Source organism: Sceloporus occidentalis, unplaced genomic scaffold (assembly GCF_023333645.1).
Source record: "Sceloporus occidentalis isolate IW3139 unplaced genomic scaffold, rSceOcc1.0.p SCAF_1, whole genome shotgun sequence".
Lineage (NCBI taxonomy): Eukaryota > Metazoa > Chordata > Lepidosauria > Squamata > Phrynosomatidae > Sceloporus > Sceloporus occidentalis.
In genome coordinates, this window is record NW_028316981.1 from 89,883,496 (window position 1) to 89,904,893 (window position 21,398).

At 41.4% G+C, this 21,398-nt stretch overlaps 1 protein-coding gene across 5 annotated transcripts in view; it reads right to left on the reverse strand.

Moving 5' to 3' along the window:
• TCOF1 (treacle ribosome biogenesis factor 1) overlaps nucleotides 1–3,158 on the reverse strand; it is a 65,707-nt gene extending 62,549 nt beyond the window's left edge. For all 5 annotated transcript variants that reach the window (XM_089528538.1, XM_089528546.1, XM_089528555.1 and 2 more), the window contains exon 1: nucleotides 2,975–3,158. In XM_089528538.1, coding sequence (XP_089384664.1) covers nucleotides 2,975–3,088 — 114 coding nt within the window. In that variant the 5' untranslated portion in view covers nucleotides 3,089–3,158. The remainder of the gene's footprint in view (nucleotides 1–2,974) is intronic.
• Between the last annotated feature and the right edge of the window lie 18,240 nt (nucleotides 3,159–21,398).

Consider the following 21,398-nt stretch of genomic DNA (forward strand, 5'->3'; position numbering starts at 1 on the left):
GTGAAACAGTGACTGACTAAAGGCGACCTAGCCAAGGGGACAAAACGTGGGAGAAAAGAAATATGGCAACTACACATAGATCCCAAGAGCTGTTAAGGCAGCCTGGCCATTTTATTATAGACCTAAAGTACTGGCATCACAAAATGAGCATAGAACACATATTTTAAAAAGGAAATGCAGCCCAGTAAAAGTTTTCTTGAGCTGCAAAATTATCTGCTTCTGTACTGGAGTGGTGCGATCAATAGCATATATATCTTCAATATTGCTAATTTCCAGTATGAAAGAGATCTGGCAACTCTTTTGAGACTAAGGCCTGTTACAGACTGCCAAAATAAAGCTGCTTCGGGTCTCTTTGGAGGTATGCTGTTTAAATGATGCATGCATCCTAAGAATCCAGAAGCTGCACCAAAAGCTGCACTCCGGTGCTTAGGAATGGAGTGTGGCTTTGGTGCGACCTCCGGACTCTTAGGACCCATGCATCATTTAAATAGCATACCTCCAAAGAGACCCGAAGCAGCTTTATTTTGGCAGTCTGTAACAGGCCTAAGTGTATAATGTGTTGGTTACCTTTAAAACTTTACATGGGTTTGGGCCCAGTTTACCTATGGGATCACCATCTCCCATACAATCCACCCTGTACACTCAGGTCCTCTGAGAAATGTTTGCTCCAACCAGCCAGGAGTAGACTGGCAATGGTTTCCCAGAGGATTTTTTTGTCTGCCGCCCCCCAGACTGTGGAATGACCTGCCAGAAGAGATACGTCAGTGCATTTAAAACAACATTAAAGACACATCTCTTCCTACAGGCCTAGTCAGTCAATTTTAAGAACTGGTCCAGGCTCTAAGATCCTCAAGACAGGCCCTTCTCTCCATCCCACTCCTATCACAAGCGTGGTTGGTGGGGACATGAGAGAGGGCCTTTTCAGTGGCTGCCCTTCAGTGACTGTGGAACTCCCTGCCCAGAGAGGCCAGAATGGCTCCTTCCTTTTTATCCTTCCGCTGGCAGGCTGAGACCTACCTGTTTAGACAGGCATTTAAAAAAGATAATGTTTAAAGCATGGGATCGGGTGTTGTTGTATTGTTTGAAAGTATTTTTAATGCTCTATTATTTTAACATGTAACTTGTTTTAATATTGTGATAATTTAATTCTATTTTAATGTACTATTTTTGTAAGTTTTTAATTGTATTGCTTTTTTTTAACGTTGTGAGCTGCCTTGAGTCCCAGATTTGTGGAAAGGGCGGGATATAAATAAATATAATAATAAATTCAAATCAAATCAAAGTCCTGGTCATGTCCTATAAAGCCCTATATGGTTTAAGTCCAGGGTATTTGGCAGACCGTATCTTCCTGTATGAGCCGGCCTGGGGTCTGAGATCTTCAGGAGAGGTCCTTTCTCTCTGCCCCATCCCCATTGCAAGCATGGCTGGTGGGGACATGAGAAAGGGCCTTCTTGGTGGCTGCCCCTAGACTCCTCTGGAACTCAAAGTACAAATAAATATAACAACAACAATAATAATAATAGCATGAGGTTTCCTAGACTTGAGCTTACTTCCTCAGATGCATGTGTGGAGAATTCACTATAATTTTGAAGTGTATGGTTAAGTTTTTTTTTAATCTTTTTAAAACTATCTGTTTTAATATTGTAATAGTTTAATTCCATTTCAATTGTCACTTCTGCGCGTTGTTAATTGTACTGTGTTTTTAGACTGTAAGCTGCTTTGAGTTCCAGTTTTGACAAAAAGGCAGGGTACTGTTACCACCATCACCACCACTACTACTTAGAAGTAGTGGCAGAAGTAGCAAAGTAGTAGTAGCAATAGCAGTAGAAGCAAAAGAAATAATAGTAGTAGAAGAAAAATTAGTAGTAGCAGAAGTAGTAGCAGCAATACTAAAATAATAGTAGCAGATAAAGCAATAGTAGTATAGTGGGCCCTCCCCATATGTGGGGGATTCGTTCTGGACTCCTTGCATATGGGGAAAATGTGTATGCTCAAACCCCATTTGTTTTAATGGGGGAGTGTTCCTGTGTTCAGTGTGGTGCACGCGTCATGGGCGCATGCACCATTGCATTTCTGGCAGCTTAACCTTAAAGTCGTGTATAGTGTGCCTGCGTATGCCACAGCCGCGCTGTAGTAGAAGAAAAAGTAGTAGAAATAGTATTACTATTACTACTAGAATAAGTAGCAGTAACCGAAGTACTAGTAGAAAGAGTTGGAGGAGGATATATACAGCGCGCCTTTCCATTACGCAGGGGATACGTTCCAGACCCCCTGCGTAAGGGGAATTCTGAGTATGCTTGAGCCCCATTTAAATGAATGGGTTTCATGCACACGGCGGTGTGTCAACGCGCACACCATTACCCCTTCTGGGTGCGTTGAGGCTTTTTCTGGTGCCGGCTTCCAGCATATGTGCCCACATATAACGTGGGCACACTATAGAAGTAGTGGTAGAATTCAAAGATATAGCTGCATTAGTCTGTAGAATCAGTGTGTGGAGAGATCCTGCAGCACCTCTGAGACTCACTGAATGAAAGGAATTGGCAGCAGCAGCTTTCCTAGACTACAGTCTACTTCCTCCGATGCATTTGGATATAGTAACAATATAATGTAATGATAATAATAATAATGTTGGGAGATCTGTAGCCCCTTTGAGACTGAATGGGAAAAAAGTATGGGCAAATTGGCAGCAGGAGCTTCCCTGCCTTTGGATATAATAATAATATAATGTAATAATAATAATAATAATACAGGGAGATCTGTAGCCCCTTTAAAACTGGGGGAAAGAAAGGCCTTGGCAGCATGACCTTCCCTGGGCTCCAGCCTACTTCCTCAGGTGCATTGTTAGTAGCAGTGGTGGAGGTAGTAGTCCCAGAAGGAAAGCTCCCGCACTAGGGAGCTTCAGAGGAGGGAGGCTCCTTGGGCGCGACTCCCGGGGAGCCCTCTGGGGCCACGTGGAGGCCGTTGGTGCTCTTACCTGCCCGCTCTCCTCCAGCAGCACCTTGGCCGCCCGGGAGTATCCGACCTGGAGCAGGTGCCGGTGGATCACAGCCAGGATGGCCTTCTCCTCCTCTTCCGCCGCCGCAGCCATCCTGCCCAGCCTTCGCCTTTAGCCCTCTACAGCCACATGCACAGTGCCCTCGCCGCCTCCTCCTCCTGCTGCTGCTACTGTTACTCCTCCGCCGCCACCCGTTGAACCCTGGTCCTGGCAGGCACGCATCACTTCCGGCTTCCGCCCCGCAGCGCCGCGGGGGCTCCTGGGAACTGTAGTTTTGCTTCTACAGCGAGGCTCTGGAACAAAAACTCACAATAAATAATATAAATAATGTTTTTCTTTTTTAAAATTATTTTTATTAAATGCAGTTCTAATTTTTAAAACACCATTCAACGTTAATAGACTCCACACACAAGGTACAGCATTAATAAACACACACTCACATGTAACCTCACTGTAACATCTACATACACACCTCCTTTTCCTTTTAGACTGAGCTGCTGCTTTGGACCCCAGGTTTTTTGTGGGGGTGGATTATTATTATTACTAATATTATTGACAGCAACAATGCTGCTGCTACTACTACTAATAGTAATGATAGCGAGAATATCCATGGGTCTTACTCAGGGTGGCCAGAGGCCCTCCTTTTCCCTGACTGACAAGGCCTACATTTCCGCCTTCTGTCCAGGAGGAATTCCAAAACAGCCTCCATTTTGAGCATGGCTAAGAAGCAGGAATTGACATTTATATATACATGAGTGTTTTTTAGCTTTCCTTGGGGAATGTTCTACATTTTTCCTGAACGTCCTGAGTTTTGTGGCGCCTTGTCCTCCTAAATGAGGAGATCTTATTTTTTTTTAAACTTTGAGTATTTTTAACACTTTGTATTGGACTGTTCTTCAGTTTTGTTAGCCACCTTGAGTCCCTGCTGCACCGGATATAAATAAATATGATCATCATCATCATCATTATCTGATCTTCGTGGGTGGCCTTACGGCAAAGTGCAATAACATCCAAAATCCACAATATAGCAATAGCTTTACAGGGCCAACGGAAATGCATAATGCAAGCTTTTGAAGTTTCACTGCCTTCTTCATCAGGCAAAGTATTATAAAAAGTCATACAGGAGAAGAAAGCCTGTGGCATGATGCTAGAGTCCCACACCTACATTTTGTCTCAGATATTACAGTGGTCCCTCCACATTTGCTGGGGATAGCAGGACAAGACCCCTGTGAAAGTGGGAAAACCACAAATTAAAAGAAAAACACTATTTTTTTACCTGAGAAAACACCTCTAGGAATCTCAGGGTCCTCCAGTGCAACTCTGTGGTCAACATCTGCCAGAATTTAAAGATATAGCCATATTAGTAGTCTGTAGAATCAGTATGTAGAGAGATCCTGTAGCACCTTTGATACTAACTGAAAGGAAGAAATTGGCAGCATGAGCTTTCGTAGAGTTCAGTCTGCTTCCTCAGATAGAAGTTGACCATAAAATTGTGCTGAAGACTTAGGGATTCATAGAGAATAATAATAATAATAATAATAATATTTCTACCCCGCCTCGCCAATAAGATCAAGGCAGCTTACATCAGTAAAATCCATACAATACAACAAAATAAAACCCCACAATCCTCCATGCTTAAATCAACAACAATACGTACATCAGAACAATAACTATAATAAAATACAAATGATTGCTGGGCCTGGTACACACGGGCCAAAAGCGGCGTGGTGCTGCTGATACTAGGGTCGCTGTAACCCTTGTACAGATGGACACTGGCATCATGCCGGTCTCCTATCCATATGGGTGCTGCCATGATGCCACCACTGTACAGCGACCAGACGTCGCTAGCAGGAAGTAGCGTTATGGTGGCACCCCTTCCTGCTTCCAGCATCGCACAGAAGGAAGCCACTCTAGGCGACTCTTTTTTTGCAGCACATCTATGCTGCAGCATGGGGCAAAGATGGGTGGCACCGTTGTCCATCTGTACTGCCCCAAAGACAGTCAAGGAACAGTCAATAGAGGAGTGTTCTCTAGGAGCTCCAGCGTGACTTCTGGTAGACATTCCCAACAGGGTCATGCTGGACTCTGGAGGAACTAGAGAGAACATGGTTTCATCCACACTGGAGAAATCATCCTTTTTATCACTGCTTTAACTGCCATGGCAGTTTGTTCTGCCGCCACAACAAACTCCAGTTCCCAGAATCCCATAGCATTGAGCCATGGCAGTTAAAGCAGTGTCAAAAGTGATGATTTCTCCAGTGTGGATGAATTCCATATTAATCAAATCAACAAATAACCAAATCTGCAAAAGTCAAATGTGGAGGGCTAACTGTACTACTGTTGCCAGTAAAGAATGGTGTGGAGGGATATCAATGCAGGCATAGGTTACTCCTCTTCCTGGCCATTTGGGGACTAGGGACAATACCTGCCACTTTCCTAGGCAGAGAACATTGAACCTTTCAAGAAGTCTCTGTACTGTTACAGCTGGAATGTTTTTTTTACATGCTGTTTAGGGATTTTTTCACACGGGGACCTATGTGCTTTGATCCCAAAAATTGGTTAAAGTGCTGGCATCCTGGAAAAAGCAAATTCGTCAATGCTTATCACACAGAGAGCACTCTCTTACATAGACAAGAAAGTGGGTAGAAAGCGAAATTTGGTTTCAAACAGATGAGGACAAATCCCATTGCTAGCTTGGAAATAACTTTTTTACACATGCTCCAAAATGTCATTTCCAAAAGTGCATAGACACACATGCTCCAGACAGGGAAGGGAAATGGGGAAGAAAATCCTCTTTGCCCCAGAAGCTGTTTCAATGGAAGGATGGCTGGGGTTTCCCTTTGCAAACTCCCATAAAACTTGCCAGAACTCCAATAAAATGTGCAATCTATCCCATGGGAGTAGGGTTGCCATAATTCACTACCACCAAACCGGGACAAAACGTAGAAAAATGTAGGACAAAATCAAGGATAAAATTTAGGGCAAATTGTAGGACAAAATTTAGCCCAAAATGTAGGACATTCAAAGAAATGGAGGACACAACCAACTAAAAGCAAAAAAATTAATATATGTATTTAAAAAACACATTAATATAAATCCTTATATCTTCGAGATCTTGTTGCATCTCTGAGACTAAATGCATCTGAGGAAGCAGACTCTCTCAGTTAATAATAACAACAGAATTAAGGGACATCAGGAGGCAGTGGTAGAGAAGGACCAGGGTCCGCTCTGTTGCCTGGACATAAACATACCCCACTGGGCTAAATCACACTCTCTCAGCCTCTGAGGATCCCAATGGCAACCCCTCTCTTTGCAAAGCCCTGGGGAAAGTCATTCTCTCTCAACCTCAGAGGATGCAATGGTAACCCCTAGTGCCTGCCTCCTCCACAGCTCTCTCTGTAGTCTCTGCTGGGCTGAATGGAAAAGCTCCTCCTCCTCCTCTGCCTGGCCAATAGGGATCATGCAGGAGCTGGGAGCCTGGGCTGTAGCCTCTCTCCAACATAAACCGAGGCTGCTTTGGAAGGGGAGGCTGAGAAGGAGAGGCAAGAACAAGGAGTCCAGCTGTCCCCAGGACAGAATGCAGAGGCTGGGCAGGACCTTCCCCTAGGTCCCACCTGGAGCCGTGAAATGGCAAGCCTACATGGGAGGACATTTTTCCAGAGGTTCAGGGGCTACACATGCCTCCTCATAGAACCTGGAGGGCTCTACTCACTCACTGAGCCCCTGACACCTGAGTCACTTCTACTTTTGAAAAAAGAAACCAGACCTAGAACGCAAAAATATAGCCATATTAGTCTGTAGAATCAGTATGTAGAGAGATCTTGTAGCAACTTTGAGACTAACTGGAAGAAAGAAGTTGGCAGCATGAACTTTACAAAAGCTTCTTTCTTTCAGTTAGTCTCAAGGCTGCTAAAGATCTCTCTACATACTGGACCTAGAACAGCTTTGGTGGAGCCAAAAACATAGTGTCATTGCTACAAGGCACAAGGGACCTTTATATATGTGTGTGTGTGTGTGTGTGTATACATACACCCAGTAAAGCCTGCATCCTCTATGTTCCCCCTTCCATGTACACACACACACACACACACACACACACGGAAGGGTTAACATAGAAGATGCAGGCTTTACTGGGTTGCACCACATGCAACCCAAAGGTCACACTTCGTTCTTCCTGACTCAGTGAAAAACTCAGCATGAAAAAAGAAACAAGTTAGTATTGTCAGGCCATTATAAAAACAGTTCTATTAAGTGTTTTTAGTGCAAAACGTGTTTCTGAAGACAAGAAAGAAAAGAAAATGAGAAAAAAAATATGATGATGTTAAAGTTGCAGGCCTACATTTTTTGTCAAGCTGTGGTTGTTATCAGTCAAAGTGGTATGGAGGGGATATCCATGTGGGCCATTCTTTCTGTGTTTTATGAGAGTTTGAAGCATGTGCAATAAGTGGGAATGCCAGATCAGAATCGATTTGGGGGGGGGGGGGGCAAATGGCCAACCCTATGATAGGATCACTTTAAGGTCACCATAAGTCGGAAATGACTTAAAGGCACACAACAACAACAACAACAACAATATTGATGTGCCTTTGGGCAGATACAGACTACCATTTCCTCACCACTGAATTACCATAGCAAAATACTGAATGTTGTTATTAAGGGAAAGATGTTACTTGGGGATTTCCACGTGAAAAGATCATAAACATGCGAACTTAAGAGTGCTACCTGTGGTATCCCTATATGGTTGCTGATACAGTGGTATGAGACTGGCCAGTTTACTAACACCAATGAACAGATTGACACATTCTTCATTATTTAATTATGGTTAAGAGTGCCCTTGTGCAATTGCTAGTGAAGGATGGAAAGAAGGCTCCTTGTATTTCAGTTGTGCAAAAATTGGACCCAAACCTATGTACCTTGCATTTAAGCCTCCAGGACTAGCTGAGCTGTGGCAAGATCTTTAAAATGGTATTTTATGGTGATTATATATTTGTTTATTTAATTTCATTCCAAGAAAAAAAACCTTATACTGTTTGAGCCAAGAACTATTGCTCGTCACAGTCAGTTCGAAATAATAAGAGACCAAAATGGATTAAAACACTCATGATACTCAATTATAAATAACAATCATTGGCTAAAGGGGATCAAAATATAATTTAATTGTTTCATAAAAATACTTAACTAGCATTTCCTCATTGGCAGTCAGCATAAAAATTGCTAATTTGGTTGTTTTCCAGTTTCATTATAATCCCTGTAATGGCTGCTAGCAAACATGGGAATTTTCTGTCTAATGAAAACGAGATGTGATTGGGCATGCAAAACCTATCTGGTGGAAGAGGAGAGAAGCCATTACCTGAGTTCATGTTCCTTTGTATTTAGTGGAATAATTGGCCCTTAGATCTGTATTGAAATCTATGAAACTTCCATTTTGCCCAGATGAATTGTTCACCATAGCTATTTCTCTAAAATAGAAATGGATTTAAATTACTGTAGAATTATTGATTCATAAGGAATGCACAATGTCCCTGTTCATACCTTACAAAAAAGAGCTATAGAATAGGGAGAGTAGACTATTTGGTATCTTTTGTCAATAAATGAAAACCTTTTTATTCCAATAGGCTCTTACAAGCAATTTTTTGTAAACAATATTTACAACAAAAGGGCTGTTCTTAATGTGTTGTATCATTTTTATCTTCTGCTTTTTAATGGAATATGTTTTGTTTTGTCAAGAATATATATACTGTAGATCATCTAACTGCATTTTAAACATACCTTTATATATAATTTTATGTATATTCCTATCAATATCTGTTTTTACTTGCATTTCATTTTTGTTGCTATTGTAAGCTTCTTTGAGTTCCAGCTGTGGAGAAAAGACAAGGTTTAAATAAACCTATACTATACTGTACTGCACCCCAGTTAATTTCCCAGTTCTGTGCACTCTCTCCTTCCTTTCTCTGCCATGACCACAAGTATATTAAAACCTTTCACCTCCTTTCTGGGTTATCCAAATCCTTTTCCTTAATTTTTGTTCAGGAAAGTGAAGATAATTATGCATTGTTGCGAATATGTGAAAATCTGCAGCAATGTGAATAATACACTTATGTATAAGCTAGTCCATAGAGGAATTAAAAATGCTACAATTAATGTACCCAATTTATATCATTAGAATGTGAATCAGAACAATTTGCATAATTAGAATAAGTTGCATAAAATGGGTTGAGTCTATCTTTATCTGAAATGCTTGGGACCAGAAGTCTTTTGAATTTTGGATTTCGGAATACCTGTATTTGCATCTTGGACATGGGACCCAAGTCTAAACACAAAATTCATTTATGTTTCATATACACCTTGAATACATAGTCTGAAGGTAATTTTGTACAATGTTTTAAATAATTTTGTGCATGAAACAAAAAACATTAAACCATCAAAAAGCAAAAGTGTCACTATTGTAGCCGCTGATGAAAAATAGTTTGGTTTTTGGAATATTTCAGAATTCAGGATAAAGGAGGCTCAACTGTATATAAATTTGAACAAGCAGAATATGGCAACCCTGAGAAAAGGGTGATTTTAAAAATTGATCAGAATACCTTATTGTAGACAAGAGCAGCTTCTGGCTGTTCCTTGGATCATGGGTCATTTATGGCTATAGACAGTCTCACTAGGAATCATAAAAGAATCATAAAAGATGAAGCGCAATGTGTTGAACCTGAATCATCTTCGTGTCCTCTTCCAGGTCTAAAGAGACAGCCACATCTGACCACTTAAGCAGAACAGGGGCTTGTTTTAGCATCTCATATGTAACACATGCAGGCTTATGCTCAGAGCACTGTCACTGCTTTAAAATCTACCTAACCTTTAAGATCTTCTGAATCATTGGATATACATGCAGGAAATTACTCATTTGTATGTAGCTTATGTTGGTTTCTTGGGAATTGCTATGGAACTGGGATTTATTAATTTCTCTTGTTTGAAAATATACATTTACCAAGTATAGTCTGTGTCCTCTATTTAGCTACTATGTAAATATTGCTTTATGTAAATAGCACTTCCGTTTATCTAATAGTTGAGTATATCTGAAAATTTTGGACACCTACCAAACCATCTGGATAAATGGACTTGTTGTTGCAAGTCAGGTAGTTTTAAAGAGGGGAAGGAAGTTTAAAGTGCATAGGTGTTCTGATGCTCTGGGTAGCTGGTGTAATTTACACTGTGTTGTCACATTTAAAAATGCAAAGTTAAACAAACATAGGCATAGAACAGTTAGATGAGGTGAGCACTCACCACATTCACTTTTGGCAAGGAGAGAAACTTCTGTTTTTAGATTGCCTAATAATATCCAGGGGAGACTTTTGGGGCTGTGAAATACAGAGACCGTGTTTGTGCTACTGGGAAGAAATTTGGCCCTGGTTCATGAAGTTCCATAGATTTAAAAAGGAATAATTTTGTAATCAACAGCTGGATGTAAAGCCACTCGGTATTGAATTGGCTGACTGAGTACATTATCTGTAGATATCATGTTATAGAGCAGTGGTTCTCAGCCTTCCTAATGCCATGACCCACAGATTGAGAACTGCAAAGGGGTCGCAAACTGCTGCACTAGAGTATTATAATTTATGGCGCCAACTCTGGGTCATAGGTGACCCCTGTGAAAGGCTTGTTCAACCCCCAAAGGGGTCATGACCCACAGGTTTGGAAACGCTGTTATAGAGAGAATGGTGATAGTTACAGGAAACATGCTTTTCATAGATAACATCTATGAGTAGATCACAGGTTTCAGCCCCAACAACACCAGTTAAAACAGAGAAGGGAGTAATCTAGCCCTCTGGATATTACTGGACTGCAGCTCCCAGCATTCCTTACCATTGTTTATGCTGGATAGGGCTGCTGGGAGTTGCGGTATAACAACATCTCAAGGGCCACATGATCCCCACGCTTGACTTAAAAGACTACAAAGTCCTATTGTCTGATAAAGATCTCTCCTTGAAATACTGGAGAATCATTGCCTGGTAGAATCGGCAGTAATGGAATAATGGCAATAATGGCAGTTAAAGTGGTGTCAGACTACATTATTTCTGCAGCATGGATGCAGCCTGAGACGAACAATATTAAGGCCATGTTTCTCATTTCATTCCAGTAAGATCTTCATTGCTAACAAAACATTTACAAATACAAGATTAAAGATATAAATGCAGATTTGGGTTGGGGGAAAAGATATTACAGTTATTCTAACATAGGCCTGATACAGACTGGCGCAAAGCGCCGGCCTGAGGCCAATTTTATGGCTTGGGATAGCGGAGTGTCCACATGCTCCCGATCCCTACTGTGTCATAATGGCTCGCCCCCCACCACATGGGGGCCACCATGATGACATACGTGCAGCGCCACATCCAAATGGCGTGGTGCTGAGTGGACATAATCATTGCGCGCGAGGGTGCCCAACGCGCACCCTAAAAAGAACCCGCTGGGAGTGGGTTCTTTTTAGGGCTCCCAGAGGCTGTGGCCTCCAAGTGGGGCAGAAAGGAACAGCATCTCGGTGCTCCTTTCACCCTATCTATATCCCACTATAGTTTTTTGTAGGTTTTTCAGACTATGAGGCCATGTTCTAGAATAGTTTATTCCTGACGTTTCGCCAGCCGCTGTGGCTGGCATCTTCAGAGAATGCTGGAATGGAAGATAGTGGGGTGTATATACTGTTGGTTGAGAGGAGGTGATTTGCATTCGTGTTTGAAATCCAAGGACAGGAGAGACCCTGTCACAGCTGCAGGAGTTTACCACATACCATGCAGCTGGGGACAAGTATACATAGGGACCACCAAACACAGTGTTCAAACATGAATCAAGTGAAATGAATGGATTTTTAATATTAATATCCCTACTATAGATTTACAGAAATGGTTGCACTATGGATATATAGAATTGAGTTTCTGGAGTCAAGGTTTTGTGTGAGAGAGAAAATGCTGAACAGGATTTGCAGTAGAAATGTTTAGAGAACAAGTTGACCTTTGTAAGCATCAAGGCGTCTAGCTTGCTTTGAAAGCCAAAACAATTAAGAGCAGCATCCTTGGATGAGGGAAATAACACATAAGTGATAAGGAGTGATGGAATATTCCAAATGAGTCAAAAATGTATTTTTGATATTCAAAATTCTGTGTCCTGATTATATGAAAGTTTTGTACGTTTGCACTCTGAACCAGCAATAGAGTATATTGTTAGGGACCTCCTTGTTTGAATTACTATATGAACAGCCATTTTCTTTGGTTCTTTGCCTCAGTTCTTTGGAAATTGATTTCCACTGAGGACTTTTGCGGGCAATAAACAATTTTGGATTCTCAGCCTTCTGGGTCCTGTTCTCCCTCTGCTCTGACAAGCCAGTGAACTTAGTGAGAGAAAGTCCAGGCTTTAAGAATCCTACAACACAAGGAACATGGGAGACACTGCAGACTGAGTCAGCCAGAAAAATCAGCAATAGCAGAACCTGTTATAAACCATCCTGGGCATAAAATGCTATTTGAAAACACTGAAATTTTAGACTATGCCAACAACTATCAGGTCAGAATGTACAGGGAAGCCATAGAAATCCACAACACCTGGACAATTTCAACAGGAAAGAAGAAATTCTTAAAGTAAACAAAGTTTGGCTACCAGTCCTGAAAAAGACCAAAATCAGGACCCACCAAATGCAAATGAAACCACCCAGGGTGAGGGGAATTCACAGCAGACAATGGATCATTAATTAAATAGACACCCCGAGGCCTTGCCATTCAACAACTGTTTTCTTGTGAGACCAAAGAGAGTGAAAGCTTTTTTGGAAAAAACCCCTCACTTTCACTGGTATATGTTAGGAGTAATACCGCAAAAGCCTTCAAAATAGCACCACCAACTGTAAAGTCGATATGACAGGTTGATTAAATCCATTGAGTTCTGAGGGCAGCCTCTGCCACAGGTAGCTTTAGCCTTAGATTTTGACCTACTTGCACAGCCCCAGCTGGAAGATTTTACAACTCCCAGCAGTCATACTGTTTTTAAAGATGATGACAATAGAGTGGGAACTTATTAAGTGTAGGGAATCTCTTTGTAGAAAACTGTTCAGGAAGGGCTAAGTATCAAAGAAAGGAACATTTAATATCCCTAGCAAATACTGAGTCTTCATTGTAGATATATCTGTAAAAATATAAATATTAAAAATACAGAGAATGTAAATACCAGAAATATGCCCCTTTGGCTGATGTGTGGAGACAAAAGGGGTCCAAAGTCTCTGCCGACCCGTAACTTGTGGGAGCTTTAGGTGCCTGGGACCCAGCAAATGAGACTGTGCCATGGGAAAGCGCTATGTAAAATTCATGCACAAGGTAATGGTGTCAGATACCATTAGATGGTCCTTAGACATTTACATTGAGTGCATCTTGGGCCACTGACAATGTGAGGAGTCAGCTATTGTTTCTGTAGGGAGTGAATTGTGATAAGCTTGCAAATAATCCCTTTTTTGTGGTATGCAAGTGTTGGGGTGTATTAGTGTTCACCTATTTGTGATCTAAATGTAAAATATATTTTTCAATCTCCTCAGTATGCTGTTTTTCTTTTAAAATATGTTTCAACAATTTAATCTATTTTAGGAATGAAATTTAAGGGGATGTGGTGGTTCAAGTGGGTAAGACGCTGACTCTACTGATTGCAAGATTGGCAGGTTGGCAGTTCGAGACCTGGGTGCTAGATGATGGGGTGAGCACCCATCACTAGTCTCAGCTTCTGCCAACCTAGCAGTTCGAAAGCATGCAAATGCAAGTAGATAATTAGGTACCACTCTGGTGGGAAGGTTAACAGTGTTCTGTGCACACATGATCACAAGTAGCCTCTGACAATGTTGGCTCTTCATCTTAGTAACGGAGATGAGCACCGCCCCCTATGGTCGGACACGACTCGATATTAAGAATATTAAAATGGTGTGTGTCCTCTTCTAGCATTGCTAAACTATACTTGTGGTATGTATCGTTTGTTATTTAAATGTTTTATTTATTTTCTTATTCTTCCAGGATCTCAAGATAGCCTACATGGCTGTCCTGGTTTCCTTTTCCTCCTCCATTCTACTCCTTAGAACAAGACTAAGGAGATTATCGCATTGTATTTAAGGCATCTTATTCCTGAAGGGATACAATCACGTTTAATTTAAAAACTGGGTGGTATCACATGCAGCTGTGGCTGGGCGAGTGCAACCTGATAATCTCCCATATCTGAAAGAAAGAAATTGGCAGCATGAGCTTTCATAAACTTCAGCCTACTTCCTCAGTTTGATGATGTTGTAATTGTCACTGTTGCTTCTATTCTTGTGTATGCCTTTCAGTCATTTCCAATTTATGACAACCCTAAGGCTTTATCATGGGGATTCTTGGCAAGATTTGTTCTTTCCTTCCTCTGAGGTTGTGGGAATGTGATTTGCCCAAGGTCACCAAGTGGGTTTCCATGGTGGAGCAGGAATTCGAACCCTGGTCTCCTGAGTACCAGTCCAACACCCAAACCACTACACCATGCTGTATCTGAATCTAGCCATTATGACATGCTAACTTTCTAGACATTAATAACCACTCTTTTATGGTAATACTCTGGGGTGAAACAGACCACCTTGAAGGGGCAGCTTTAAGCCATCCCTTCCGGAGGTGGATTGGGGCTGTGGCAACAAAGAACAACATCAGTTAAACACATTAATTAAAAATGCAACAATTAAAGCATGCAGCTACACCATTGCTTTAAGTTCTTGGAAGAAATAAGGAGAACTGGAACCAAGACAACAACAAAACTGAGATATTTAGAAAACAAAGGGCCATTTGAGGGCGAAAATGTGTGTGTGAACATCATATAGGCAGACTATCATAGCCTTTCAAGGAGCTTTGTGAGATCTGGAAACTAGAATAAGGATAAAAAAGACTCAAGAACACCTACATGTTTGCTCTTGGTCAGCTGGTGCCCTTTCATGCTACACAGTTAGAGTGCAATGATTCTTCTTTAACTGCCCTCCTATGGAATCCTACAGTTTACAGTTTAGGCATTCCTGACAAGACTTATAATAAACAAAAGACAACCTGGGTCTCAAGAGAGGTTGCTTTACTACTTATGGGTTTTATATTTTACTGTCCTTTGCTTTAGTCCCCACATGGCAAAGAAGGAGAATATCTCTGCCTGCATTGAGATCCCTCCAGACTAAGTGGACTACAACAGAAACAATATCATATACAAAATGTAGGCCTGTGACTCAACATCATCACTTTTCTTTTCCTGTATGTTTTTTTAACATCTTTTGTCTGGTGAAGAAGCCAGTGGAGCTTCAAAAGCTATATTTTGTTCATTTTAGCTGGCCAGTAAAGATACAGCTCCTGTGTGCAATTTTTTTTTTGTATTTTGCTGTTTGGTCAACACAGCTAATCCTAGATATATCTTCTGGATCTGTTGTGCGTGTTGTTTGCATTTATGTCCTTTCTGATTTATGGTGATACTAAGGTGAACCTATCAAAGGGTTTTTTTTTTTTTTTTTTTGGCCAGTCGGTTACATTGTATTTAACAGACTATAGTGTGGTGCTTGCAAATTCTCACTAGATGGTAGTGTAGTGCTGTGTTAATGAAACAAGCTTGAAACAAAATGGGAGATCCTCCTTTGGAAAGCGGCCTATCCTTCATTTTGTTTCTAGCCGTAACTTTCTTAAATGTGTTGTAAGCAGAGCAGGATTTAGTATTGAGCTGAATGTGGCTGAAGCTCAAAGACTCTGAACTCCAACAAAATTATAATGGGAAATGGGAGAACAATAGATAGATACATAGAAAATGGTAAGGTCACCCAGAATATGCTGACATCAAGGTACATAGCACTAGGCCATAATTTAAAATGTCATGAAGAAATGACAGTGAGTTTTAGGTTCATGTACTCTTTGTTTTCTTCCAGAGGAGCCACAAAGAACAGTTAAGTAGATCTTGCTTCTGGTTTGATTAATTGCAAGCAGTGCTTGGAAGAACTGATTATCATTGCTTGCAATGAATTACTTTTGAGGAGTAATGATGGGCTATTAACACTGATTTTATTTAAAAGTGTATGTGTTATTCAATGAACAACATTCATACATATGATGATAATAATAATAATAATAATAATAATAATAATTTGTTTTATTTATATACTGCTATTCCAAAGATCATAGCGGTGAACAGCAAGTAAACTAATTAGCAAGTAAGCTAATTTGCCCCCAACAGTCTGGGTACTCATTTTAGCGACCTCGGAAGGATGCAAGCCTGAGTCGAGCTTGGGCCCTTTTGCTGGTCTTGAACTCGCAACCTTGTGGTTTTGAGTGAATGGCTGCAGTACAGGCATTTAACCACTGCGCCACCAGAGCTCCTATAATTTAATTTGTTTTTGGAGGAATGAGTCACTCCCCACCCCCTACCCCACTTTACATGAGGGGGTGGTGAAAGGTTCTTGGCAATGAGCTATACCCTGAAGTTTGATACATTTGGCACACCATTTCTCAAGTTTCTTTAACCCCTCCCCCAATTCTGGTGAAATACTGAAATACTTATCTGCTGCTGCTATCACCTGTGAATCATTTGAAAAATTCCTTCCTTTCAGACTCTTTTTAAGGTTTGGAAACAGAAAATAGACAAATGGAGCAATATCTGGTGAGTAAGGCAGATGTCATGTGCGCTCAGGGCCGGCTCGTCCATATAGGCGAACTAGGCAGCTGCCTAGGGTGCCAAACTGCAGGGAGCGCCAGAGAGAGAGAAAGAGAGAGAGTGGCTTTAGCCTGAGGATCATAGAATCAGGCAAACAGAGCAGCCAGCAGCACTGTGAGCCTCTGAGTAGCAGGGAGAGAGTAGCTGGTCCTCTCACCTGGTGACCCTACTGGTTTTCCTCTCTTTCTTGAGACATCCTTTTCTGCCCCTTGGGTGAAGATTTTTAGTTTTTAGGGGTCATAGATGGATCACTACTACCCCACAAATTCACGGGGATGGGATCCAGATTTTTCCACATCATTAGAATGAATAATGCTTCCAGCTTGCAAAAGGAATATGTATGCATTAGTCTCCATTCCAAATATCTCAGCAATAAAAAAAAGTTTTTAACCTGTAAAAATCTAATTGGCTTTTTGACTAATTCTCAATACTGTGATGAGAGATTGGAACCTAAGTTGTATGTCATGTTTAGCTTTAATAAACGAAACAGCGGAAATCAAGGGGTGAAAATAATTATGACGGGCGGCAGGGGTGCCAAAATATTTCTCGCCTAGGGTGGCAAAATACCTAGAGCCGGCCCTGTGTGCGCTTATGCCCCAATTCTTCAAAACATCCATCGTCTGTCATACTCAACTGTGAAGAAGTAGCATGCCAAATTTCGGTGTGGAGATTTTGACACTGAAGATACAGCAAAGTCTAGGAGCCCTTCAGCACTGTCAATTCCTGAAAATGTTGAGCATGTTGATGACCTACTTTAGGCAGATTGGCAGATCTCAGCTAAAACAATTGCTGAGACATTAGGGTTATCCCTGGAACACATTGGGTTTATAATTCATGAGCAATTGGCTATGCAGAAGCTGTCAGCCAAGTGAGTGCCAAAATGTTTGAATGCTGACTGGAAATGAAATTGAGTAGATTAACTCCAAACTGATTTTACAGCATTTTGAGCGAGGTAGTGATAATTTTTAGAACAACTCATCACTATTGATGAAACATGGATAGATCATTATAATCTAGAGACCCAACAACATACCTTGCAGTGGCAGCACTCAGGTTCTCCACTGCCAAAGAAATTCAAGACCCAAAGGCCAGCAAGAAAGGTCATGACCACAGTTTTTTAGGATAAGTAAAGTATTTTGATGACTATCTCCAGCAAGACCAAACAATTCTTGTCAGAAGGACCAAACAGGTAATACTCTTAACTTGCTGTACTGATTAAAGGAGGTATTGAAGGTGAGGGAAACTGTGAAAAGGTGTTCACTTTTTCCAGGACAATGCACCTGCTCATAGGGCTGGATGGTTTTACTTGTTGCTTCCATCTTTAACAAAATGATCTGATTCCTAGAAGAAATCACTGGTTCCTATTAAACTATAATCAGTGAAACCTGGAACTCTAGGCTTGCTACACCCATACTCAGGCTGGGATTTAGCCAGGAAATCTCAGTCCTGTTCTGGCCTAAAAGAACCTTGATATGTATGTGTGTGTGTGTGCATCCCCTTCCATTAACTTCTCCAACCAGAGGTGAAACACTTCCTACCTCTTCTGCTAACATGTCTAGCAAGAAAGGGGAACACTTGCCCTTAAATCTCTTTTTCAGGCAGCACTTTCTTTGCATATTAGCAACTGTACCTACCCTCTCTTTCTCTGAATGAGTGTGCGTATCTCCCTTGGAGACAGATCACTTCCTCCCCCTACCCCACTTTTATCAAACCTTGTTTTCTTTTCTCCATTTAGCAACCTCTGAACTCCAGGTTGCTTAATCCCAAACCCTGCTATCTTTTGCAATCTGAAGCCAAATGACAACCAGGCTCCTAATACCCTCTCAGACTACTTTCCCATTCACATCCAACTGGCTGGTTATTTGTCTTACCCATTTACTGTTTACTGTTATGAAACCCTACCATAATATTTGCTATTCCCAAATGCAATCATTGTGTTTATTTTAATGCTTTTTTTCAATAAAATTTCCTGTTAGGTAGGTAGCTCTGCATAGATGTCAGTAATTGGGTCCAATCTGCTAAGAAACCCTACTGTCATGATTAAAAGACCCTTTAAGGCAGTACCTTTCAAACTATCTGATGTGTGGGACTGGCAATTATTATTTCCCCCCATCATGCCAGGGGCTGGTACCATATTTGTGCCCAATGCCTATAACCCCCCCCTTTTTTCCCCCCTGGCAATTCAACAGGGACTGGCACCAGGCCAGGGACCACCACTCTGAGTAGCCCTGTCTTAAAGGATTCCTACTCAGAACATATATGAATTCATACATGTGCTTAGCAAGCATGCTTGGTAACATACGTTGTGCTTGCTTACTGCTAGTACAAAATAATTAAGAGAAACTGGTGTAATGCAAGAACTTTGGCTAGTTGCCAGCAGTTCCTAGGAGTGGTTATAACATTGTCCTGTAGGCGCTATACAGATGGGCGCAATGGGACGCCATTGTCACGTGCAAGGGGCAGCGCTTCCAGATGTCCCTCGCATGTGATGAGGGCGTCAAAATGGCAGCGTACTGTACAGATGGGTGCCACCATTTTGATGCAATGGACCCTTAGCGTCCGCACGTCGCGACGCCATTGTGATGTCATGCCATACTCACTAGCCACTCTAGGAAGTGCTGGCATGGGCTGCATTAGCTTTTCAAGTTCTCACTGAAGCATGCTCTGCCATCTGAACCAGATAAAATAAGATTAACCTTAGAATCATAGACTCATAGAATCATAGAGTTGGAAGAAACTGCAAGGGCCATCTAGTCTAACCCCCTGCCATGCAGGAAATCTCAATCAAAGCATCTCCTATAGATGGCCATCAAGCCTCTGTTTAAAGACTTCTAAGGAAGGAGACTCCACTACACTCCGAGGGAGTTTGTTCCACTGTTGAACAGCCCTTACTGCCCTTGGTTAACCTTAATCCACAAAACAGTGATACCTTTTCTAGGGTCAACAGAAAAAGCACAAAATACATGATGCAAGCTTTCGAAGCTCTATTGGCCTCTTCATCAGGTAGTTAAAAATCATACAGGAGAAGAAAAAATGATGACGTTGGAGACAGGCCTACGTTTTATCTTAAGGTGTACCTCTGTTGTCAGTTAAGATGGTCTAGATGCAGAGGCCCTTTTTTGGCCATGTGGGGACTGGGAAACAAAAAGTAGTGAAATCTAAGGAAACAAAATTCAGCTCCATTAGCAATAGAAAAGTTACTTCCTTAGAAATCCAAGCTGTTCCTGTCCTATGGAGGCTACCAGCCCTTTACTCTTTGAGGACTGTTACTTTTTAGCTCCTGTAAAGGTAAAACTCTTTCATTAGGATTATAATTGGCAAGTTTTACCTAGACAGCACCTAAATGATTGGGAAGAAAAGCTATGAAAGAACTGGACAAGATCCTAAAGAGCAAAGATATAACTCTAAACACTAAAGGGAGGATCATCCAAGCCACAGTATTGCCAATCACCATATATGGATGTGAGAGCTGGACAGTGAGAAAGCTGATAGACAGAAAATCAACTCATTTGAGACGTTGTATTGGAGAAGACTGTTAAGGACACCGCGGACAGCTAAGATGACAAATAAATGGTTTCTAGAAAGATCAAGCTCAAACTTTCCCTGGAAGCCAATATGATCAGACTGAGGCTGTTATACATTGGCCACATCATGATAAGTCATGACTCATCAGAAAAGAGAATGATGCTAGGCAAGGTAGAAGACAGGAAAATGAGAGGAAGACTATATGCCAGATGGATGGACTCAGTCAGGAAGACCATGGACCTAAGCCTGCAGGACCTGAGTAGAGCAGTGGAGGACAGGGAGTCTTGGAGAAGTCTCAACCATGGGGTCGCAATGAGTCAAGGTCGACTCGACGGCAGTTAACAACAACAGTACAAAAGCTTTTTGAGAAACTGAATGTGCTCTGCCTAAGCAATGGACCAGCAGTCTTCACAGGACAGGGACAGTTTGGATCTCAAGGGCAGTTCTTCTTTGCTGCTAATGGAGTTTGAATATGATTCACTGGATTTTATTGTTCCTTGTTTCCCAGTCCCCACATAGTAAAAAAAAAAGAAAAGGGGGGGGGGGCTCTGCCTACATTGAGATCCCTCTAGACTATCTTAACTAACAACATAAGAATATCTTAATACAAAATGTAGGCCCATGACTAACATGATCATTCCACCCCCACCACCACCACCACCTAGTATAATTTTTAACATCTTTACCTAATGAAGAAGCCAGTGGAACTTCAAAAGTTTGCATTATGCATTTTGTGCTTTTTTAAATTGGCTCAATAAAGGTATCACTATTTTGTGGATTTTTCATTTTGTTGTATTTTGCCACATGGGCAACATGGCTACACCTCTTGATTATGGTTCCTTTGTTAACCTTGGTCATTGAAACAAGTCAACTTCACACCATAACGTAGGGACATGGCTTATTTGAACGAAACATAGTTAAAATTAACCACATTTTAGGGTAATCATAGGAGTTTATTAGACAGGAGGCATCCCATGCAGAAATGGGATTTAAAACCTGAAAAGGAAAAAAAAAACCCTAAGAAGACACGCAAAAGCGTGATTGATTTTTAGACACATCAGGGTTAATGCAACATTAAACCAGCTAGAAAGTGGACAACATGCGATTCTTTTTACTTTCGGGATTTTCCAGAAGTGAAAAGAATCACGTCTTGTCTATTTTCTCCCTG